At 27.5% G+C, this 26,491-nt stretch overlaps 1 protein-coding gene across 8 annotated transcripts in view; it reads left to right on the top strand.

Annotated features, from left to right (window-relative positions):
* LOC105257878 (F-actin-monooxygenase Mical) overlaps positions 1 to 26,491 on the top strand; it is a 64,733-nt gene that overhangs the window by 31,054 nt on the left and 7,188 nt on the right. For 3 of the 8 annotated variants that reach the window (XM_025407747.1, XM_025407751.1, XM_025407746.1), the window contains 12 exons: positions 813 to 934; positions 983 to 1,207; positions 2,725 to 2,884; positions 5,507 to 5,670; positions 5,864 to 6,066; positions 6,152 to 6,333; positions 8,059 to 8,183; positions 16,783 to 17,392; positions 19,152 to 21,973; positions 23,165 to 23,309; positions 23,495 to 23,651; positions 24,040 to 24,149. In XM_025407747.1, the coding sequence (XP_025263532.1) occupies positions 813 to 934; positions 983 to 1,207; positions 2,725 to 2,884; positions 5,507 to 5,670; positions 5,864 to 6,066; positions 6,152 to 6,333; positions 8,059 to 8,183; positions 16,783 to 17,392; positions 19,152 to 21,973; positions 23,165 to 23,309; positions 23,495 to 23,651; positions 24,040 to 24,149 (5,025 nt within the window). Of the gene's footprint in view, positions 1 to 812; positions 935 to 982; positions 1,208 to 2,724; positions 2,885 to 5,506; positions 5,671 to 5,863; positions 6,067 to 6,151; positions 6,334 to 8,058; positions 8,184 to 16,782; positions 17,393 to 19,151; positions 21,974 to 23,164; positions 23,310 to 23,494; positions 23,652 to 24,039; positions 24,150 to 24,591; positions 24,678 to 26,491 lie in introns of all 8 variants that reach the window. The other 5 variants (XR_003122643.1, XM_025407752.1, XM_025407749.1 and 2 more) reach the window with 5 other exon arrangements.

Raw genomic sequence — 26,491 nt, 5'->3', positions numbered from 1 at the left:
ACTAAAATTTATTTATTTACGTACAGTGTTTGCTGTAGATAATTTCAAAATTATCTAGATAAAGATAAAGATAAAAACCCGTAAATTTATCTTAGATGAGATAAAGATGATTTTGCTTTTACTTAATCTAGATAAAAAATGAGATGATTATTGCAATAATCTAGATAATTATTTAGATATTTTTGTTTATTTTATAAGACTATAAATATTTATAAAAAATGTGATGCAGATTATAAATAGGATATTAAAATCATAAACACATATTCTTTCTCTCTTCCTAAAGAATATTTAAATAATAACAAAAAGGTATATAAATATATGATATGATAAATATTTATTTATTAATTTATATTTATAATATATTTATAATATATTTATAATATATTTATAATATATTAATATTATAATAATCAATGTGTAATAATACATATATCATTTTTATAAAATATACATTAATGCATTGCATAAATTTAAGTAAAACAAGTACAAGATAAAGTATATTTGTAATATTTTTTCCAAATAAAAAATATATTTTAGATATTTTAGATAGATTTTTAGAAGCTTATCTGGAAAACTCTTTTGCATAATGAAAACGTCATCTTAGATAATTTTTAGATAAGATGACATTTTTTATCTAAGATAAAGATAAAGATACTTTGTATTTCTTCATCTAGTTAAAGATGAAGATGACCCATTTCTTTATCTAGATAATTATCTAGATAATTTTATCTGGATACCAGCAAACACTGTTTACGTATTAAATCAACTAATGGCATGTTACATCGAATAATAAGATACTATTGTATATAAAGGTAAGATCGAAAAGACGGACTGGAACGTAAAAGAAATCGAAAAAAAAATCGAAGAGAACAAGATGGGCCGCGGCATTCGTCATGATCGTGTAGAGAGAGTACCGAAGTGGAGTCGCGAGCAGGTTGGCAAAGAAACACGCAATAGCACTGACGTTTTCGCACTTTTTTAGATGTGTATATGTTTCATTCAGTTTTTAGCTCGGCAGATCAAGATGGAGAAGCGGGGCAACGATCAAAGGGACACCTACAGTAAGTACGCTGACATAGACAATACCCTGAAGAATATAGGCAAGAAGATCCGAGAGGGTAGCGCGCTCGGACACAATAAAGTTTCAGCCATGGCTGAGCAATTTTCGAATAAAAATCAGGATACGGAACCCAAACTACAGAAATCGGTAAATACGATCTTTACGATCTCCATAGGAAAATGATCCACGCAATATTAGAATTTATATTTGTTGGTATATAGGTGTCTGTTTTGTGTATCTTATGCATATATATTGATTAACTTATAACAAGAACTCTTAATTCTTAATTATGAAATCTTTTAAGAAAGATGCAAGTCAGTTAATATTAATAATAAGATTGTATTTTTGAAGAAATAGTTAGATTATATTCTTTAAATCAATTAATTAAATTTATTATTTTATAAATATGAATTATTTACAAAATAGTATTCAAGATTAATCGTGCATATCGTGACTGAAATAATTATTTATAAATTATAATTAGAATTACTGAGATTAACAAAAGTTATATACATGATGGATCTGTTTTAATAACTAATATCTCAAACAATTGAAGCACTGAATTGAAGTTTATGAAAGATTCTTTTAGATAGAAAATTAGAGGGTCAGAGATATAATTTTATTTTTTTTTCCATAGATAGTACTTAATTAATTTAGTTTTTATTTTTTAAATAAAAATTTATTTTTCTATTGCAGAATTTTATTCCTATTTTATTACAGTTCAATAAAAATTTTTATAGAAAATATTTTTTATCTTAAATAATATCTAGAAATAATAATACGTCAATATTCGTGTATATGCATATATATGCATATAATTCAAAATAAATATTATGCCGTATTTTGTTTATAATTTAGAGTCAATGATGACACGACGATGGAGAATCTGTATATATGCATTTGTATTTGTATTTATACTTTTATGATAGCTTTATTTATTTATCTTTAAGAAATTAAATGTATAAAATTATTTAAGAATCTCTTTCTTACGTCAGTATATAATGGAATTATAATTTTATAAAGCAGCATTAGGATTAATTACTACTCTATAGATAAAAGAAATTAGCTAAAATTAATATAAAAAAACCTATGTTTTATAGCCGACAATTTACAACCATCCTTTCTCTTTGTAGTTACAAGAAGAGCAAAAGAGTTTGTTTTATTTAAGTGTGTGATATTTAAAGCTTCATGATTTAATATGATAAACTAATTTTTTTTAGAATTTTGCAGAATTGTTTATTATATGCAAACCAAATTTTTATTTATGAAAATTATAAATATTAACATTAAAATAATATTTGAAAAATATAGATTTTTAACAATTTATAAATAATAGAAATAACTTTGAAAATAGCAACATATATAAAACATAATAGTAGCCAAGATTCCTGTTTCTTTTCACTTATATCTAGAAAAATTTTTTATAAAACTTTAATTATGAGATATTTTAATGATTTAAAATATCTCAAAGTGTTACGAAATATCTCTATGTATCTGTCTTGTTTATGTATTCGCATGTGTTGTATAATTGATTATTGTGATAATAATAATATAAGAATTGCTATCAAAACTATTAAAAAATATCTCATTTTAACAATTTTTTATATGAAAAAGTATAACATTAATAATTATTATACTAGTTTATGCAAATTTATTATTTATAGAATACTAAATCCACCATCGTGCTACCAGTGCAAGGAAGTTCGGAGATGTGCCACTTTTGCAATAAAAGGGTTTATTTAATGGAAAGACTTAGTGCGGAAGGCAAATTCTTTCATCGTGGTTGTTTTCGATGCGAATATTGCTCTACCTCATTAAGAATAGGTAATATTTGTATTTTTCTTATAATGTATTGCCCAGTAAACACTGATATAATGTTATATAAAAGCAATAAAACGGAATTACAAGTAATATATACAGGGTGTATCAGACCACCCGTGCCAGCCGAATATCTCAAAAACCGAGAACGGCAGACAAAAATATTTCGTATAAAAGTTGTAGGGTTTCGAGTAACGCATTACATAGTAATATTAGACCACTAATATTAATATTAGTAGTATGACCTTGAATAGCGTTGGCAAGGTCACGTAAAGATCACTGTCAATTTCTTAAATGGAATCCCCCATTTTTCATTACATATCCTTATTTTGGTAGCTTATTTCGGGAGCTTTCCAAAACACTGTATTTAAATGTTTTTTCATTGAGTACTTTTCGAGTTATGAGGTTTGAAATAATTTCTTAATTTTACATAAACCATAAAATATCTTGTAAAATATTCATTTTTCGATTATCTTACCTTAATACTTTTATGTACAAAATAATGAGAGGAATCAATTGATGTAAAGAAAACACATAGTTGTTTCTAAGAAAACATATGTAATTTGCAATTAACAATTCCATTTATTATTTTTTCTTAAAAACAACTCTATATTTTCTTTACACCAACTGATTCTTCTTATTATTTTGTACATAAACATATTAAGGTAAGATAATCGAAAAATATTTTACAAGATATTTTTATGGTTTATGTAAAATTAAGAAATGACTTCAAGCCTCATAACTCAAAAAGTACTTCATGGAAAAATAATTTATTATAGTGTTTTGGAAAGCTCTCGAGATAAGCTACAAGAATATGCAATGAAAAATAGTAGGTTCCATTTAAGAAATTGAAGGTGACCTTTACGTGACCTTGACAACGCTATTCAAGGTCATACTAATATTACTTATGTAATGCGTTACTCGAAACCCTACAACTTTTGTACGAAATATTTTTGTCTGCCGTTCTCGGTTTTTGAGATATTCGGCTGGCACGGGTGGTCTGATACATCCTGTATATTAGTTATAATTATTGATAAATTAATATTGGTTAATTATAATTTCCCAGTTATAAATGTAACATATATTCATGTAATATATCGTTACATCGTTATATTCCATATAGAATTGGTTCATATAGAATATTGGTCATATATAGATTATTTAAATAAAATAAATTACATATATATTTAATTTATAAAATTTGGGATTTATATAGAAACTTATATAGAAATTTCTTTGTGTTCAAATAAGTAATATGGACTATTTTCCATTTACCTGCTTCATTCCAAATAATCTGTTTAAAATTCTAAATCTTTTATTGTGATTATATTAGGATAAAATGACAAAAAAGGAATACTTTAAATCTTATACTTTTAATATACTTTTTAAATATACTTTTAATCTTACCTGTTCTTTGTAGACTTTATATTCGTCTTATGATTAAAAATTGAACACGAATTAGGTCAATCTAGTTTTATTGTGTAGTATAGTCAATAATATTCTATTACATTAATTGTTATAATATTACAAAATAATACATCTAATATATTTTATACTATAGAAATATTTTGCATTTGTTACTTCACGTTATATTATTGCAACAGTGTTTATTGGGTAATTACAAAAATGTAGGAAAACGAATTTATATATAATCATTTTATTAATATAACGATTTCAAAACTAATACGAACTGCTAAATATCGATATAGATAAAACTATTATATATATTTACAAATAGTAATATAAAGAATAACATAATTATTACAAAAAGTATACTATAAATATTTTGTAATATAATTTTTTTTTTATATGATGAAAGTTGATGTTCTTAAAATATGTTGAAAAACACAAAACAGATTCAATTTTTCTATATTTATCTATTTATTGAGATTTAAGGAATGAAATAACTCCTAAAAATTAACATTTATATGTGATTTTAAACAATTATCAAAATAATGACATATATAAAAACAAATAGTTTACACAAAACTTTTATGTACTTTATGATCTTATGTACTTTATTTCTCGATTTTTCAAAAATCTAATATTTTTAAAATACGTTCATTATTATATTATATTATCTTAATATACTATTATTATTTTTGTGAAATTTTTATCATATATGAATAATATTAAATCTCTGATTTTTATTTAAAAAATTGTAAATTCATAAAAATAGTTATAAAATGTATGAAAATTAAAATATGAAAAATTAGATTTTTGAAAAATTCAAATAATTTTTTGATGCACATAAAAAACTAAAAAAATTTTAATTAAAATATCTTTTCTATATATTATCATTTTGATGATAATTGCTTAGAATTAAATATAAACATTTTTAAAGGATTGTTTCACCCTTAATTCTAAAATAGGAATACAAAAAATTCTTATAAATATTTCTTAGATTTGTGTGTAATTTAACAATATATTTCAAGAGAATTACATTTTTGAACAGTTGTTACATGTTCTTTGTAAGTATTTATAAATTTTTGATTTATAAATTTTTATAATATAACTTGTATCAATGTTTTAATCACAAAACTTACATAATACATATTTTTATTATGTTTTTGTAATTATATATTATCGGCAATAATTATGACATTCTTTTAATTTTATATTTCATAGGAAATCATACGTTTGATCGAGAAAAAAATGGAGGCCGTTTTTATTGTACTCAACACTTTGGATTATCTGGAACGATGAAGACTAGAGCAGAAAAGAAGAGAATCAATTTAGTGAATAAGGAAAATGTACCTAATGCTGGAATTACTTTGAAAACACCAGAAAAGGTATAACAACAAATAATTTTTTATAATGACATAACAAAAGGCATCAAACGCTAAAGATAAAAGCCTAAATAAAATAATACTTTCTAAAGAATTTTAAAATCTAAATTTTACTGAAAATCTTCAATCTTACTGTCTATTTAAAAATAATATTCTAATAAATATATATATAAACATATATGCATATTTATATTAGGCTAAAATACCATTGGAAGGCATTGTTGGACTCGACCTCCTCGATCGTGGTCAAACTCCAGAGAGAATTGAATTTGAAAATCTAGCAGAAATGTCAGATCCTGAGGAAGCTCATAGTCAAATGGATGAGGATGAATGGACAGACAGAAATTTTGGTGTTTCTACTGCAGAAATGGGATCTAGTGATGATATTTCTGATATGAGGCAAGTTTTATATATATATGCAATATTCTTTATATTACATAGTTGTAATAATATTTTAATATTAATGTTTAATTTTGATACACAGTGATTCTGATGAAGATGATGAAATATTTGAGGAAGCTATAGATCAGCCACTAACAACTGAAGGAACTCTCGAGTTAGCTAAGAATTGGACATTGCGCTATTCTCATCCATATACTACAATCGGCCAGTCGGATACTGGCAGCAACGAATATGAAGATTCTAGTGACGAATACACTAGCGAAGGTATCATTCAATCGATTCAAAATCAATAGATAATCTTAGAGTTTTTAGTTTTCGTTTCTTCTCAATAAATACATTTTGTTGTAGGAATATAACGTGGAAATAACAAATAATATAACGCAAATTATCTTTATATAAAACTAATATATCATACATGTTATTTTGCAACATCACAACAATAATATATTATTGCAATTAACAATTACATACTTTTTCTTAAAAATAACTACATATTTTCTTTACATTAATTGATTTCTCTCATTATTTTGTACATAAAAATATTAAGGTAAGATAATCGAAAAATGAATATTTTACTAGATATTTTATGGTTTATGTAAAATTAAAAAATTATTTCGAGCCTCATAACTCGAAAAGTACTCAATGAAGAAATACTTTATTATAGTGTTTTGAAATGCTCTCGAGATAAGCTACAAGAATATGTAATGAGAGAGAGTAGGTTCCATTTAAGAAATTGAAGGTGATCTTCATGTGACCTTCAAATAACTCTTCAAGATCAAACCAATGGTACCATGTTATGTCCTCCTCGAAGCCATACAACTTTTGTCTAAAACACTTTCTAGTAAAACTCTTCCTTATCGAGATATTCGATCGTGTCCAGACTTTTTTAACACCCAATATAAATAGGGTGTCTCAAAAGTCCCGGACCGGTCGAATATTTCATAAATTATGCACTTTAGAAAGAAATGTTTCAGACAAAAGTTGTATGGCTTCAAGGAAGGGGGCTATCAGATAGTGGCAATGATTTGACATGGTAGAGTCATTTGAAAGTCACGTGAAGATCACTGTCAATTTCTTAAATGGAACTCCCTATTTTTCATTAAATATTCTGGTAGCTCACGTCGAGAGCTTTCCAAAACACTATAATTAAGTTAGTTTTCATTAAGTACTTTCCGAATTATGAGGCTTGAAATCATTTCTTAATTTTAGATAAACTGTAAAATGTCTTGTAAAATATTCATTTTTCGATTATCTTAGCTTAATACTTTCATGTACAAAATAATGAGAGGAATCAATTAGTGTAAAGAAAACACATAGTTGTTTTTATGAAAAAAATATGTAATTTGCAATTAACAATTACATATTTTTTTTAAAACAGCTATGTGTTTTCTTTACACCAATTGATTTCTCTCATTATTTTGTACATAAAAGTATTAAGGTAAGATAATCGAAAAATGAATATTTTACTAGATATTTTATGGTTTATGCAAAATTAAGAAATGATTTCAAGCCTCATAACTCGAAAAGTACTTAAAGAAGAAATACTTTATTATAGTGTTTTGGAAAGCTCTCGAGATTAGCTACACGAACATGTAATAAAAAATAGGGGGTTCCATTTAACAAATTGAAGGTGACTTTTATGTCACCTTCAAACGACTCTCCAAGGTCAAATCATTGCTACTATCTGATGGCCATACAACTTTTGTCTGAAACATTTCTTTCTAAAGTGCATAGTTTATGAAATATTCGACCGGTCCAGGACTTTTGGGACACCCTGTATATATGTATTACTTGTAACATTTCATTTTATTACTTTTATATAACATTATAATATAGTAATATTTATTGGGTTAATATATTTCATTGTGTTGTAGTTTTATAAATTTTATGTTCATACATCATCATATTACTAATCGAAAATCTGATTCCAAAGTTTATTTTCTTATATATTATAACATATATTATTATATAACTTTTGATTTCTCTTAGATGATGAAAGTGGAACTGCGACCGAAGACGAAGAGGACATACGCGCTCGAGAACTCCGAAAGCAAGAGGTATGGCTGAAGGTACCACCACGCAGCTCCGATACTGATACTGGCTCTGAAACAGAGGTGAAACATTTTCAAGACTCTATAGACTCTACTGTAGCTCAAGAATCACTCATTTCTTTCAAATCTAAAGTAATAGTACCCTTGGAATCCAACATGAATGTGAATGCTAATGAATCATTATCTGACAGAAACGATCTTAAAGAATCGCTAAAATCTTCCAATGAGGTTGCATTAACTTCTAATGAATTAGCTTTAAGTATTCATAATCAGGACACTATGACTTCCGCCGATAAAAATGGTACATCTCTCAATGTTGCTCCACAAACTTCCGAAAGTGTAATTCGCCTGACTAATTCGCTTTCTCCAATACCGGCCGATGCTGACGATAGTATCTCGAATTCAAAAAGATCTTTAATTTGCTCTACAAATATTCCTGCAAACAATTATTTAGACAAAGAAAACTGCAGCTCTGAGTACGAAAGTTTTGTGGACGAAAACGTTCAGCCTGATTTAAACAGTTCAGATAACAAATTAGATAGCAATAGTTTGCAAAATGATGTTGTCAATGTTGATATGAGAAATTTTAATTCAAATCCTATCGATTTAAGCATAAATGTTAATGATTCTAATTCAAATGATTTAATTAAGAAATCGTTAGATTTTCCTATAAATAATTTGGAAAAGGGTTTTGTTGCACAAAATGAAGAGGCTGGTTTGGAACAGGTTGCGAGAATTACACTTGCGGATGCTACACCTTGCACTGAAGTAAGCAAGGATCTCAAAGTTTCTGATAACGAAACTATTCTGAATGTTGGTGATTCACCGGGTGTGATCGCTTCGTCTTCGAATAAAAATAAAAACTGTCCATCCAATAATAATTCAGCTAGCAGCAATTGTTCAGATAATCTGGTAGAATATTTGAAATCTGACTTACTTGAAGAAACTGGCGTACACGAAGATATTTGTGTAATTAATCAAAGTGAGGATAATAATTCTACGAACAAAAATAAGAATGTTATCGTTGATGATAAAAATATTCATATAAGTGATATTCCTGACAAAGAAATTAACGTAGATGAAATACAAAAGTCCGTATACCCAACAGTGACAGTGACATCGCCATCTCCAACGCAGGAAATGCAGCTTGAAGAACTGCTTTTAGAAACTTCGAAATTATTAGTTCCCCTGGAATCGCATAATATTCCGAATTGTGACAATGCGTTTGATAAGCTGAAACGTGACTTGCAGCAACGAAAGGCAAAGAACAAAGCCGTAGGAAATGAACTTCGACCACTATCGATCGAAAGTGCCCGATTGAAAATGAGTAAATATTTCACTGAGAATAAGAAGGTGATTTCGAAACGTCAATCGACACGAAACGAAGCCACTGAAGACACATCTGAAATAGAAATGGTGAAGTTAGATATTAAGCCCAGATTATCCGGCAGGATAAATACAGAGGAAATGTTGAAGTACTTCGATAAGACCAATTCCTCGAGTAGTTGTGACAAATCTAAAGTTTCCAACGGAACTGAAGTCGCTATTGAGCAAAATAAACATGAAAAATTGAAAATTGATATCGAGGATTTAAACGATAACACAATTGATCAACAATTTAATCAAATCGAAGCGCAGAATGAGATTACGGATATGGAAGATAACGGAATGGATTCTCAATCTCGTTTGCCAGCATTTGGTCTTGTCGAATTGCAATCGCATTTAAATGATATTGAAATTGATTACGTCGATCCTCTGACATCAGATCATAATGTTCCTAAATTAGAGGATTACAATACTGAAGTTTCATATTTAGATATAGATACTGTTTTGCTTGTAGATGTAGAGAATAATCAATCTGATATTACAAATATGGAGAAAACAGAAAAAAATAATTCAATAAATAATATTTTGAAGAATGACATAAATGGCATACATAAAAAAGAAGAAGTTAATCTAAATTTAAGTAGCAGTCTAATAGATAATGATACAATTAATGATATTTTGCTTACAGATGTAGAAAATAATCAATCTGATTTTACGAATATAGAGAAAACAGAAAAAAATAATTCAATAAATAATATTTTGAAGAATGATGTAAATAACTCACAAGAAGAAAAAGAAGTTAATGTAAATTTGAGCAGCAGCCTAATAGATAATGATACAATTAATGATATTTTGCTTACGGATGTAAAAAATAATCGAGCTAATTTTACGAATATAGAGAAAACAGAAAAAAATAATTCAATAAATAATATTTTGAAGAATGATGTAAATAACTTACAAGAAGAAAAAGAAGTTAATGTAAATTTGAGCAGCCTAATAAATAATGATACGATTAATAAAGATAACGTAATTAATATTGATCCAGAGAGCAATATTTTAAATAATGAAGTAAACGAAGAAAGAAAAGAAAATTCAATATATTTAGACAAAATTGTTCTGGATGATAATAACAAAAAAATAGCGAATAAAATAGATATTTTGGATAAAGATAAAGACTTAAATAAAAAATTATTTGAAAATGCAACTGCAACTCCTAATTTATTCACAACTGCTCACACTGAACTTTCTCCCCCTGAAATCCCAGTAAGAAAAAAATCTGTAAAAAGAAGTCCAAAACCTTCATATCAAAGTCAAGATGTCGAGAATATATCGAAACAAAGTCAAACTATGCCTGAAATCCCGGCAAGGAAAAAGTCTGCAAAGAAAAACTTAAAATCTTTGAGTCAGGATGTTGAAGATATATCGAAGCTACAAGATCAAACTGTCAACAATATTTCAATATTATGTGAGAACAGCAAATTTAGTCAAAATGACAATGATATTTCTAACATTCAAAAGATTACTGAGGACTTTTCAGAAATTAAACCCAAAGGTATAAAAGATGTTACATTACCATCTCAAAGTATTAGTAATATCTCTAAAATGAATCAGGATATTTCAACTATCCAAAATCATGATTTCAAGAGCGTTCAAAAACCCCTAAAATTAAATGTCAAAAAATTAGAAAATGAGGATATAACGAATTTACACAACGAAATTAAGAAAGATAGCGTGAATACGACAGCGGAAAATCGAAATATTGCAGATATAACGTTACAAAATCAAAGCAAAAATATACCATCGATTGAAAAAACTCATTCTACAAATCGTTTACCAAATAAATCCGAGGAATTTACAAAATCTGTTTCTCATAGTAGCAATTCGAAAAAAGACAAATGCGTAATTTCGTGATATATTTATATAAAGTCATTTCAAGTCGTTTCAAAATTTTATATTTTATAATAATGTTTTACTTACAGAAGCTTAACTTAAATTATATTGAAGTTAGGATATATAATTTTCTATCGTTTTTTGATATAAAAAGCTTAAAAAAAATATAAAAGTTTAGAAGATTGAGCTTTTTGCAGTTATTGTCTTCAAAGTTTAGAAAGAGATATGTTTTTAAGAAATATATAAATAATTGTTGAATTATTACGAAAATAGTTTTTTATTTTAATTAAATTTCAGAAAATATAATTAGCAAAATTTTATTCTTGTATAGTTCAAGTAACATGAGAAACTTAATTTTGTGTCAAAATATTAACAATTAAATATTATTACAATTTAATATTAATAATTAAAAAATTGATAAATATACATAAAAGATTATATCATCCTGAGAGTATGTATTTTGTATATGTGTATATACATATGGAAATATACGTACATATGTATATATGTATGTACATATATATATATATATATATATATATATATATATATATATACATATATAAGGTGAGGAAAAAGTATGGAAACCCCTAAATTTTTCGAAAACTATACATTTTAGAAACAAATGTTTCAGATAAAAGTAAAGTTTCAAGTAACGCATTACGTAGCAATATCAGTATAACCTTGAATAGCACCGTCAAGGTCACATAAAAATCACTTTAAATTTTTTAAATGGAACTCTCTACTTTTTATTATATATTCTTGTAGCTTGTTTCAAGAGCTTTCCAAAACACTATAATAAAGTATTTTTTCAGGGAGTATACTTTTCAAGTTATAAGGCTTGAAATAATTTCTTAATTTTACATAAACCATAAACAATAAAATATTTTTTCTTCAAAACTATGTTTTTTCTTTACACCAATTGATTCTTCACATTATCTTATGCATAAAAGTATGAAGATGAGATAATAAAAAATGAATATTTTATTAAATATTTTATGGTTTATGTAAAATTAAGAAATTATCATTTCAAGCTTCATAACTCGAAAAGTACTCAATAAAAAAAACACTTTAATATAGTGTTTTGGAAAGCTCTTGAAACAAGCTACAAGAATGTGCAATAAAAAATAGGGAATTTTATTTAAAAAAATTGAAGTGACCGTCACGTGACCTTCAAATGACTCTTCAAGGTCAAACCAATGGTGGTACCATCTTATGGCCCCCTCGAAACCAAACAACTTTTGTCTGAAACATTTTTCTCTCCTGGGCTTGGTTTTCGAGATATTCGACTGGATGGATTAAAATGGGCCACCCTGTATATATATATAATATATATATATATATATATATATATAATATATATATATATATATATATATATATATATATATTATACATATGTAGGCATTTTTGCTTTCTGTGATATATTACTTTAAAAAATATTTTATTTTTATTCTTGATTCTATCTAGTTTTCTTATTATTACTCGTGGTATTTTTCTTTATTGACATTTTTATTTGTATATATTATCTCTTGAGTATGATTGTTATATTATTTTATCAACGAACATAAATATAAATAAATTAAAAATAAATTATACAGTTTAACATGAATGACCAACTGTTTCAAGTGATTGATCAGGATGTAATTTTTTATGTATATTTATCAAAAAGTCTAGTATTAACAATGAAAATACGGCATATAAACAAACTTTCGATAACTCAACAACAAATCAACTTCAAATTGAGAGAGAGAATTTATATATATTTATATTGTATACTAGCTCGATGCAATAATACTATATGTGTATTATATAATTGATTATTGAGTATCGCGATTATTCTGTATTTTGTATGTATGAATGAATTTATCTGATTCTTGTCCGATTTGCAATTTTAAATTTCTGCAGATTTACGAATCTATAGGTTTCATTTTTTTCACACTTAAAAGATTGAAAATCTACAATTGTATTCCACGATTCTATGCGTGGATATTTATATATATATGTATATATATATATATATATATATATATATATATATACACAGTGTTTGCTGTAGATAATTTCAAAATTATCTAGATAAAGATAAAAATCCGTAAATTTATCTTAGATGAGATAATGATAATTTTGCTTTTACTTAATCTAGATGAAAGATGAGATAATTATTGCGATAATCTAGATAATTATCTAGATATTTTTGTTTATTTTTGAAGACTATAAATATTTGTAAAACATGTTACGCAGATTATAAATGGGATATTAAAATCATAAACACATTCTTTCTCTTTTCCTAAAGAATATTTAAATAATAGCAAAAAGGTATATAAATGACACGATAAATATTTATTTATTAATTTATATTTATAATATATTTATAATATATTAATAATATAAAAAATATATTTTAGATATTTTAGATAGATTTTTAGAAGCATGCCTGGAAAACTTTTTTGCATAATGAAAACGTCATCTTAGACAATTTTTAGATAAGATGACATATATTTTTCATCTAAGATAAAGATAAAGATACTTTGTATTTCTTCATCTAGTTAAAGATGAGCCATTTCTTTATCTAGATGATTATCTAGATAATTTTATCTAGATACCAGCAAACACTATATATATATATATATATATATATATATATATATATATATATATCATTAATATATATATTGTAATTTTGCTTTTAAATTGTGACTTTAAACTCGAGAAAACTGTGAGATGTGTTAATAAAGTAGACAAAAAAGAAACATGTGTATAAATCTTGGCTGGTGATTGACTTTTTGATTTTCAAAAGGGATAATTTTTAATCAACTATAAGAAGCGCTAAAGAAAAGGTAATAATTTTATTGTGTATGAATGGAGTGTTATTGAACTAATTTATCATTAACAGACTCATTAATCGTTTGTGTTTGTTTTAGTGCTCGTGTTAAAAATAGTTTACTCATCAGTTTTGACTAATTTGTTTAAAGATTACCAGCCGATACTTTATTAAATGTCTCACCACATTCTCATTTTAATTACAAAACTTAAATCTTGTTATATAAATTTGATACATATACCAGACATATAGTTACATGTATACAAAATAAATATATTATATAATGCATTTGTTTAACATTAAGAATGAACAGATCTTTTTAACAAATCTTTGAATATTTCCTTTAAAGATTTTATAATTATAATAATCATAATATGATTGATATACTGATGATGATGTTTTTGCAATACTTGGACATTTAACATAATTCAAGTAAAAAGTAAATTAACACGAACGAAAATTAGCCAATGAAATGTAAGATTAATTTAAATATTAATTTAAATATTAATTTAAATATTAATTTAAATATTAATTTACATACAGGATGTCCTATAGAAAATTACTGAAAGCAATAAGTTATTACTTTTAAAAGCATATAAAGAGCAGAAAAAGTAAAATATCTTTATATGCAAATAAAATTGCTAAGTCTCTTAAAAGCCTATTAAAAGAGATTTTACTTTCTCTGCTCTTCATATGCGTTTAAAAATAACTACTAATTATTTTCAACAACTTTTTGAGATACTCTGTAATTACTAATTAGTATTGCTACGTAATTCCAGAAATGCTCTTATATTTTGCGTGAATGCGTGTCTGTTGCAACATATAAGATTGAAAGAAAACAATTATCTTTTGATATTATTCGAATCAGTTTTTGAACATTTATAAACACATAATATAATAGTATAATGTGATAAATTTTGGCTTTACTTTTTTTCTTTAGTTAGTTTACTTTTTTTTATTTGTTTTATATATTTAATTTATATATTTGTTTTTTATATTTAATATTTATGTTTTTTATATTTTTCTTATCATTTATCATATAATATACGATTGACTTAAAAGAATAATATACGATTGACTTAAAAGAATAAGTTTAAACTAATGTACTTTGACTTAAAAGAATAATATACGATTGACTTAAAAGAATAAGTTTAAACTAATGTACTTTTGTAAACAAAAATTTTGCGATATTTTATAACTAGGCCATAATATTTTAGCCATAATATAGCACTATTTAGGCAACACTTACAAAAATAACATTTTCATTAATGCATTTTAAAACATGTCTTAATTTACACGCAATAATAAAATTGCATCCAATGCATACTATAAGCAGAATATTAGCATATTTGTGGCTCTTTACTAATTTACTAAACTTAACTAATGTCTGTCTATACAGAGTGACCCCGAACGTTCCAGCCAGACTTTGAGATCTTATAGGAAATTTAATTCTGAACAAAAAATTTTCGATAAACATGGGTCGAAAAATGCTTCCTTAAAAAGTTATCGCTCAAAAACCTCTGATGAAGGAAGAGCAAAAGGAGAAAAGAAAATGAAACTAAATAAATTTCTTGATAAACGTCTTTATTCATTTTCTAGTATTACGTGCTATTACTAAAATATTAGTTAAAAAAAAAATTATTTTATTTTTATAAAAAAAAAAGATTTTTATTTTTTATTTTTATCGTTTTTTTCAAGAAATGTATTTAGTTTCATTTTCTTTTTATTTCATTTTCTTTTTATCATTTGCTCTTCCTTCATCAGAGGTTTTTGAGCAATAACTTCTTAAGGAAGCATTTGTCGACCCATATTTATAGGCAGTGTTTGCTGTAGATAATTTCAAAATTATTTAGATAAAAATAAAGATAAAAATCCGCAAATTTATCTTAGATAAAGATGATTTTGCTTTTACCTAATCTAGATGAAAGATGAGATAATTATAGTAATAATCTAGATAATTATTTAGATATTTTTGTTTATTTTAGAAGACTATAAATATTTGTAAAATATGTGACGCAGATTATAAATGAGATATTAAAATCATAAACACATATTCTTCCTCTTTTCCTAAAGAATATTTAAATAATAACAAAAAGGTATATAAATGATATGATAAATATTTATTTATTAATTTATATTTATAATAAATTTATAATATATTAATAATATAATAATAATATATTTATAATATATTAATAATAATAATAATATAAAAAATATATTTTAGATATTTTAGATAGATTTTTAGAAGCTTGCTTTAGATTTTTGGAAAGCCTTTTTGCATAATGAAAACGTCATCTTAGACAATTTTTAGATAAGATGACATATATTTTTCATCTAAGATAAAGATAAAAATACTTTGTATTTCTTTATCTAGTTAAAGATAAAGATGATCCATTTCTTTATCTAGATGATTATCTAGATAATTTTATCTAGATACCAGCAAACACAGTTTATAGGAAATTTTTTGGTCAGAAATAAATTTCCTATAAGAATATTTATTTAATATTTATTTCTGACCAAAAAATTTCCTATAAGATCTCAAAGCCTGGCTGGAGCATTCGGGGCTACCCTGTATATCCTACTGTAATATTCATTCAACACAATCACTTTATTTCGCAGGTTGCTTCTTCGGAGGACGCATCGACTGAAGAAAGCGCAGAAAATTCTGCAACAGAGATCTCGACTGATTCAGAATTCGAACACGATGAGGCAACTCCGACACAGCACGAGATTCCTGAGATCACTATCAATGATTCGTACGTGCGGAAAACAAGAGGTACTTACGTCGAGCCGAAGAAAGTGCAGATCAAGAGCAAGATGATCTCTTCGATCAATAGCAACCTAAAGCAGGACAAGAAGCAACAAGATATCAGCAACGAGCAGCTCATGAAGGACAATCAAGTTAAATACGAGCCGAGTAAGGAGGTGAACTGCAACGTGTCGACTGCTGTCGACACGAATATCCGAACACCATTGCTGAACCCACGAAAGGGGGATTATCTTTTGAATCGCACTCATTCCACCGGAGGAATCGCCTCGAGACTCTCTTTAGAGTTGAAAAAACGTTATTTACTGGGTGGATCGGTTTTGAGTGGTTCCGTTGTAAAATCAGGCTCGACGTCGAATGTGGATACGAAGCTGAGAAACTTCACTGATGCGATCTCCCAGCATCAAAAGCTGTTAAATCCGGCGCCGGAACCCAGTCCTACCATGCAAGCATTTCTCCAAGGTATCTTTTTAGTGTTGATTATAATTGTTGACAACATGACAACGATATTAATATTGTCCCCTTTTAATCGATCACTCCGAATAACTTTTTTTAATTTTGATTGTAGGAAAATATGTTTCAGACAAAAGTTGTATGGCTTGAAGGGGAACATAAGATAGTGTCATTAGTTTGACATTGAAGAGTTATCTGAAGGTCACGTGAAGATCACATCCAACTTTTTGAATGGGACATCCTATATGCTTTTGCATATTCTTATAATTCATCTCGAGAGCTTTCCAAAACACTATAATTAAGTTAGTTTTCATTAGGTACTTTCCGAATTATGAGGCTTGAAATCATTTCTTAATTTTAGATAAACTGTAAAATGTCTTGTAAAATATTCATTTTTCGATTATCTTAGCTTAATACTTTCATGTACAAAATAATAAGAGGAATCAATTGGTGTAAAGAAAACACATAATTGTTTTGAAGAAAAAATATGTAATTGTTAATTACAAATTACATATTTTTTCTTCGAAACAATTATGTTTTCTTTACACCAATTGATTCCTCTTATTATTTTATACATAAAAGTATTAAGATAAGATAATAAAAAAATGAATATTTTACGGTTTATGTAAAATTAAGATATTACTTCAAGCCTCAACTCGGAAAGTACTCAATGAAAAAATATTTTATTTTAGTGTTTTGGAAAGCTCTTGAGGCAAGCTACAAGAATATGCAAAAATATATAGGGTGTCCCGTTTAAAAAGTTGAAGGTGACCTTCACGTGACCTTCGAACGACTTCAAGGTCAAACCAATGACACCATTTTATGTCCCTCTTCAAGCCATACAACTTTTGTCTGAAACATTTTTTTCTACAATATTAAAAAAGTTATTCAGGGTGATCTCTTAAAATGGGACACCCTGTATATACAGGGTGTCCCGAAACTCATAATCAATGTTTCAAAGACATATTCCTGGGATCATCTGAAGACGATTTTTCCTCAACGAAAATGTCGAGGCACTAATAATTTTCGAATTATAAGTGATTGGAAATAAGAGGTTTTTCGTAAACTAAGCTTTGTATATAGAAATAAAATATTAAAATATTCTTCGATTAATTTTAAATAAAGTTTACTTTAGTTGAGTTTAATTTAAGACTTAATTGTAAAGATATATGATGACAAAAATCGGGAACATGGAAAAAAATGGTGGCCTTCATCGACATTTTTGCTGAGGAAAATCGTCTCCAAATAATCCCAGGAATCTGTCTTTGAAAGATTGATTATGAGTTTTGGGACACTCTGTATATATATGTATGTGTATACAGTTTCGATGTTTTATCTTAGTAACATATTTTCTCTTTATAATATCTGAATTTTCGGATATTTTATAAAACATTTTTCTGATACATTGAAATAATACTATATGATTTGTGTTTTATTGATTAAAAAGAATCGAGATAATCGGTAAAGTTATTTTTCTTTTTCATAAAAAGCATTATATCCATAATATTACAATTATATTAAATTATATAATTAATATATATTTATTATATAATTATATATTATTATTTATAATTATATTAATATATTATTTATAATTAATATTTTTATTTTATATATTTATTTTATTAATAATTAATATTCATATATTTATTTTATTAATAATTAATATTTTCACTTTATATATTTATTTTATTAATAATTATATTAATATATTATTATTTATAATTATATTAAATTATATAGTTATAAATTATATAATTTTTTCAAGGTACTAGTAAGCTGCGAGCCAACAATGCGCCGCTTTCTCCATTATCACCGACAATTTTATTTTCACGACAATTTTCAACTGATCGCTGCCGAAATTTATCAAACGATATTGCATACAAGCCGACAACTCCGACAGAAAATCCGTCCAAAGCACAGCAATTACCTGATTTAGTGAAGGAATCCAGTATTTTAAAATCAAAGACAGCACCCAACATCTGCGGGGAGTCTTCGATAAAGGACAAAGAGTTAATCGATAAATCAGGCTTTCTACATCAAACTAATAATTCGACCAAGGATTCCGTAGAAGACATGAAAAATTCGCAGAATACAGAGAAATTATTTCTAAGCAGCACAGAAGAAAGTAATGGTTTCCGGCCACGTAGTCCCCTTCACGAGACGTCCATTGTTGTCCCACAAGTAGATTGGAACAAGAAGAAGAACGAGGCTAAAGATGCCAGCTCAGGCGATTCTGAGATAGACAGCGATTCTTTATCCTCTTCTGATTCCAACGAGGCGGTTGAGAACGACGAATTTGTCGCTATAAATCTCTCGCCACCCAGATTACAGATTCACAGTACTGATGGTGATCTTCTGCTGGACGAGAGAGTCGATCGATACAAATCGATCGATTACGATCCCGACGATGGTCAGACCTTCGAGCCGGATTCCATCGAGGTCTCCTTCCTCCAGGATCGCCGATTAATCGATTCATCGAATATCGACTCGTCCATAGACAATGCACGCCCCATTGAGATCCTAAACAATAATATGGAACAATTGGACCTGCGGGACAGTAAAAAGGACTGCAGCAGCTCCTCCGAAGTTTCGGCGATGTCCAACAAGCAGGATGATTCCGAAGAGAACGATATTACCACCGCGGCATTTACCGAGACAGAATTCTCGGAATGGGCTCGAGATGGGGAAGCTTTGGTCTCTGACGATCTTCGCGACGTGGAACTCGACATTGATCCTAATTTTATCACCATACGAAGAAATAACGCAAGGTTGACTTCCACGCCTGTGAAAATCTCAAAAGAGGAGGACACAGAACTCAAATACCCGAACAATAGTACATCGAAGTTATTGGTGAACGGCGAGGATATTAATTACATGGACACGGACAACGAATCACTGCTGGATGACAGTCTCCAGGACGCTTCCAATATCGCAATGTTGAGAAATCGAGGCTACATCGAGTTCGTAAACGTTAAGACAATTCTTCCTGATGTCCCATCGTGCAATTTATCGATCGCTGATGCCCCAATAGCAAAGTTGGACCTGGAAAACGATTCCTACAGCGAAGAGGAAGAGGGCTTCAAGGATGCCAATGTGATTGAGATTGATCCTATTACTATGGAGGATGTGATCAACAAGCTGAACGAGCCTGTCGTGAATAAATCATCAGGAAGATCAGAAATTCAAGCAACTGAGGAACAAGGTGAAGAGAGGTTTGAGAAGAACACAACGCAGGAGCCATTGGTGGAAGCTATTAACAAGGAATTATTTCAATCGATGGAGGAAGACAGTTTATTAATAATGGAGCAGGCAGAAGACACAACGACCAGCGAAGTAGTTACTATACTCGCCAGTCCGGTTAATCCTCAGATATCTATAGTTCCTCTAGAAGTGACGGAAAAGCGCGACGAGCCAGCTAAAGCGGATTCCAATAATCCAGACTACTTAGAATACGTAAAAAGGCTGCAGTTTCGAATCGCGGAATTTAGCAACGCGAAAGATTCTATCGATGTGAGAAAATCGAAGAGGAAAAATTCGAAGAGCCTGGCACAAACTGCGGAAATAATTACCGAAGAGATCAAGTGTCAGGAAACAACAGCAAACAATAGTAGTATTAATTCACCGGCGACCTCGAGAAAGCTTGAAGAAATCACCAGAGAGCGATCGAAGCAGAAGAATGTCATTCAGGACCTCCTGATGGATAAGGTCGAGGCTCACAAGCAAAAGTCAGCCGAAAAGAAGGCTCGAAGAGCCGCCAGAGCCTCATCCTTTACCACAATGCTGTCGCCAATGAAACAGGATCTATCGTCTAACGTTTCTTCCATCGGTAACAAGTTTGTGCCTGCTTCTATAACATCAACAAACAGTCCACCTGGCACTTCCGACGAGGCAAATAAATTACTGGAGTCCTCACGCTCTCATGAGCAATGTGATCGAGTAGAAACCAAAGAACAAAGTCCAAAGAGGACCGATCAGTTGAACGAATCGCGAATGGCAGACAAGAGACCGACTAGTCTGGAAGATATCTTCAAGACGCCAATCGCCCCACCAAGATATAAGAGCGAGGAAGCGAGGAAAACAGCTGAGAAGGCCAGGCAAGATGCCAGAGAACGAGCCAGGATGAAGAGCGATGAGGATCTAGGTTTAAGTCCCGAAGATAGGATCAAGGAATTGAGAATGAAGATTACTCGCAGGCAACTTTCGATGGATGATGCGAGAAGTGATGATACGTCAGAAGTTGAGAGAGCCAAGTCCTCCTATTTCAGCCCCACAGATCATTCTAAGTTGAAATTGCAAACCAGTAAAAGTACTGACAATATGAAGAATATCGCGAAAAGGATAAATTTTCAGAAATTGCCGGCTGCCAGCGCGAAATCAATGGACGAATTGTTGAACACCGCAGGTTTATCGTGTTCAGATAATAGTGCAATGATTAAGAGAGATAAAAAGAAAGTGAAAGATTCAGAGAGAAGGAAAAGCATTATACAAGCAGTATCAGATTTTTTCTTCAAGAAGGAAACCACTCCATCACCTACCCAGAAAGACAAGCTGTCAATGTTTCGACTCACTTCGAAATCAAAAGGAAAGGTAGTATTATTGCTGACGTACCCTTAAAATATTTATAAGCACTAATAATCAATATTAATTCTTTTTTACAATTTTTGACATTTATTATAATTTAATAATAATTTTTGTTAATAATAACTTTTGTAATTTTTTACATTTATTATAATTTAATAATAATTTTTGTTAATAATAATTTTTGTAATTTTTTACATTTATTATAATTTAATAATAATTTTTGTTAATAATTTTTGTAATTTTTTAAATAATAATTTTTGTTCATTTATATTTTATTATTTATATATATATTATTATGATATATATATTATTTATATATATATTATTTATATATATTATTCATTTCATTTATATTTATTAACTTCTTACGTTTTTATATCATTAAAAAGAATCACGTTCAAGAAACGTTTGTATTATTATTGTATTTTGCTTTATTACTTTTATGTAATTCGCAACATACTTGTTTTTAAATATTATTTTTGTGAACTATTTTATTAAGATTCTCACGAATTGTTAATTTTTAATTTTTAATATAAATATATTGTACGTAAGCTATGTTGTTCCTTGAGTTTGTTTATCATTTTGTTCAACAAAGCAAATCTATAAATATAATTGTCAATTTTCATGATATATATATATATATATATATATATATATATATATATATATATATTTATTTTATAAAATATTTTATAAAATGTTTTAATATTTTACAATATTTTATATTTGATATTTTTTTGTGTGACATTTATTTTTCCTAGATTTTTATTGGTGATAGCTCTATTATTATTTTATTTTATTAAATAAAAATTATTAAATAAAAAATTTATTAATAAAAATCTTATTTATTATTTATTTATTCTTATTTATTTATTTATTATTTTTAAAAATATATATTATTATTAAATAATATTTTTAAATATTATTATTAAATATATTATTATTAAAATATATTATTATTAAATATTATTATTAAATAATATTTATTAAATATTATTATTAAATATATATTATTATTAAATATATATTATTATTTAATAATAATATATTATTATTATTAAAATGTCATTTATTATTTAATTATTCTTATTTATTTATTTATTATTTATTTTAAAATTTTATGATTGTAACGTTCAAAATAATCATTTAAATTTTTAACTTTATTTTTTCTAATTGATATTTTAAAATTCTTTACAGTTCGACAAAATGGTCTCGTCAAAATCTGATACAAGACCTAAAAGCATGTGTGAAGACATACTTGTACGAAATTTTGTCACTGAAAATTCACCACCCGTGCCACCACCACCACTTAATTACTCTGTCTCTACCAGTCAAGTATCAGGTACGAATTACTTTTCGCCAATTTTACAAATATAACATATTATATAATTGTTCAATTTAGCAAAGTATATTTATGTAATATGTCTACATATATTTATTATACTTATAATGATAATAAAAATGCATGAATTCCATTGAATCATTAGAAACAAAATATTATATAATAGAGCAAAACAAAAATTTTAGAAATTGCAGATAACAGTTTGTCGGATGACGATACAAAAACGGCTGCTTTGTCGACATCGTGTACACAAAAAGTTACTGTAACTGAAGAATCGTGCAATAGCGTTCCACGCAAATCAAAGTCTGCTAAAAAAGTAGCTAGACAAGCCCAATTAAAGAGGTAAAATTATACTCATGTAAAATCTAAAACAATTAAAAGAATAACTTATGCTCAGTTAAATACACTAATTTTTTTAGAAAAATATTAGAAAAACTTTCACAATAATTAAATATAATACAATAATATAATAGTCATTTTACTTATGAAATATTTCGAAATTCATGACGAATATATAGCGGATTTTTTTTTAAATCTTAAAATATCAAAATATCAAAATATTTGTGTATTTGTTTTATAATTTTTTTAATTTTTTAAAATCTGTAGAAGATATTCTCTCTAATAAATTAAACGAGTTAAATTTTATTTCATCATTCTTGGCGTTTAATACACAAATATTTAAAAAACAGCTTCAACTTGAAAACATTGTTAATATAGATATATTTTAAAGATTACGTATGGCTCAAGAAATACAGAGAAAATTAGAGGAAACTGAAGTGAAACAGAAAGAATTGGAAAGTCGAGGTGTAAGTGTCGAGAAAGCACTACGTGGTGAAGGAGGTAATACATTTTTATGTACGCATACGAAGATCCTGATCTTTTTAAAAAAAATTAAAAAAAAAATATTTTAAATTTTATTATTACTATTTAATTTTAAATTTTGTTATAGTTAAAGCATAACATGGCGTTCCTAAGATTGAGTAGTCAACATGTGGAATAACCAAATGTTTTTAGTCAATTTTAGAGTGATTAATAAAAGCTGATCAAATTTAGAAATTAAAAGGATTCCCTCGAATTTTAACTAGTCAATCTTAGGTGTGAATTAATTCGGGCCTTGTCTATTAAAAAATAAAAGCAAGATTTTTGATTAATGTTTTTATTATGTTAACATAAACCTTTTTTTTTAATTACTTTATTCTTGTAGTTCATTGTCCTTAAGGGTAATTATGTATAAAATGGGCAACCTCACAGATTATTTTGATCTTAAATATATGTTGTTAAGGTCATCGTTCTGAATCGTCCTAATCCAAAATTCGCGCAGCAGTCGTGCTTCCTTGAGAATTTATGAAACATTGAAGCTTGAAAAATGTAAGTAGAAATGGTAATTATTTAGAGATAGGGATCATCTCTCGATTTCAATAATTTCAATAATTTCAATAATTTAAAACATGTTATCAAGGTCATTATCGTAACTAATGTTGTGAAAATTTTTGCTTAATTAATTAAAAACTTTATTAACAAAGAAAATATAATGAGTAGTATATTATTTTTTTAACCGAATGACCGATATTTTCAAGTGACAGATATTTTCAAGATCATTCATCATCAAGAGGGGTGAAGGCCTCTTTCCCTACACCTTCTTCCTAAAAACTAACTTAACTCAAACGTAATTTGAATGTAAAATCAAAAATACATATTTATTTAAATATTTCTTTTTTATCTTTAATGCTTCATATTCTAAGCAAACTTGCAATGCTTCATAGCTTCTCAAACACTGCTGCATAGTTTTAGATCATAATGATTCAGGCTGATGATCTTAACAACATGTAAGATCATGATCATCCATGAGGTTGCCCACTTTATGCACAATTATCATGTAATTATAAATATGTAATTTTTTGCGTCATACATACACACACACACGCGCGCGCGCGCGCGGTGTTTTATTTTAATTTCCTCAGGCAAATATTTTGGAAAAGAATGAAAAATCGAAAAAAATGTTTCAGACAAAAGTTGTATGGTTTCTAGGGGGACATAAGATGGTGCCATTGGTTTGACCTTGAAGAGTCATTTGAAGATCACATGAAGGTCACTTTAATTTTATTAAATGGAATATCCTATACATTCTTGTAGCTCATCTCGAGAGCTTTCCAAAACACTATAATTAAATTAGTTTACATTAAGTACTTTTCGAGTTATGAGGCTTGAAATTATTTCTTAATTTTACATAAATCGTAAAATATCTTGTAAAATAGTCATTTTTCGATTATCTTATCTTAATACTTTTATGTACAAAATAATGAGAGGAATCAATTGGTATAAAGAAAACGCAGAGTTGTTTCAAAGAAAAAATATATAATTGTTAATTGCAAATTACAATTTTTTTTAAATAATTATGTGTTTTCTTTACCAATTTTATACCAATTGATTCCTCTCATTATTTTGTACATAAAAGTATTAAGATAAGATAATCGAAAAATGAATATTTTACAAGATATTTTAAGGTTTATAAAATTAGGAAATAATTTCAAGCCTCATAACTCGGAAAGTACTTTATGAAAAATAACTTAATTTTAGTGTTTTGGAAAGCTCTCGAGATGAGCTAGAAGAATATGCAAAAATATATAAAGTGTTGCATTTAAGAAATTCAAAATGACCTTCATGTAACCTTCATGTGACTCTTCAAGGTCAAACTAATGGCATCTTATCCCTCTAGAAACCATACAACCTTTTTCTGAAACATTTTTTCGATTTTTCATTATTTTCCGAAATATTTGTCTGGGGATGTTAAAATAAAATATTCTGTGTGTATATATATATATATATATATATATATATATATATATATATATATATATATATACAGGGTGAGGAAAAAGTACCGGGACACCTAAATAACTTCTGAACGGTTTGAGACATCGGATTGAAATTTACAAGGTTACAATGGTATCACACAATCTATCACAAAACACCAAAAATGCCCATTTTGACATCCCCGGGGGACGGGGGGGAGGGAAGGCGAGAAAATTTTAAATGGAATGTGGGGTCGAATGAGGGTTTGTTTGAAAGAGCTTTTCGAGATGAGAACAACGCGATGTCGCCGAGGTCTCTACGATTTTTTTTCGCAGAGTTATGATCATTTAAACATTGAGATTTCGCAGTAGCGGAGGACCCACGACGAG

The sequence above is a fragment of the Camponotus floridanus genome, unplaced genomic scaffold (genome assembly GCF_003227725.1).
Source record: "Camponotus floridanus strain SB8 unplaced genomic scaffold, Cflo_v7.5 scaffold187, whole genome shotgun sequence".
Taxonomy (NCBI): Eukaryota; Metazoa; Arthropoda; class Insecta; order Hymenoptera; family Formicidae; genus Camponotus; species Camponotus floridanus.
Note: the sequence above shows the minus strand (reverse complement) of the source record. Positions and strands in the feature narration are given on the sequence as shown.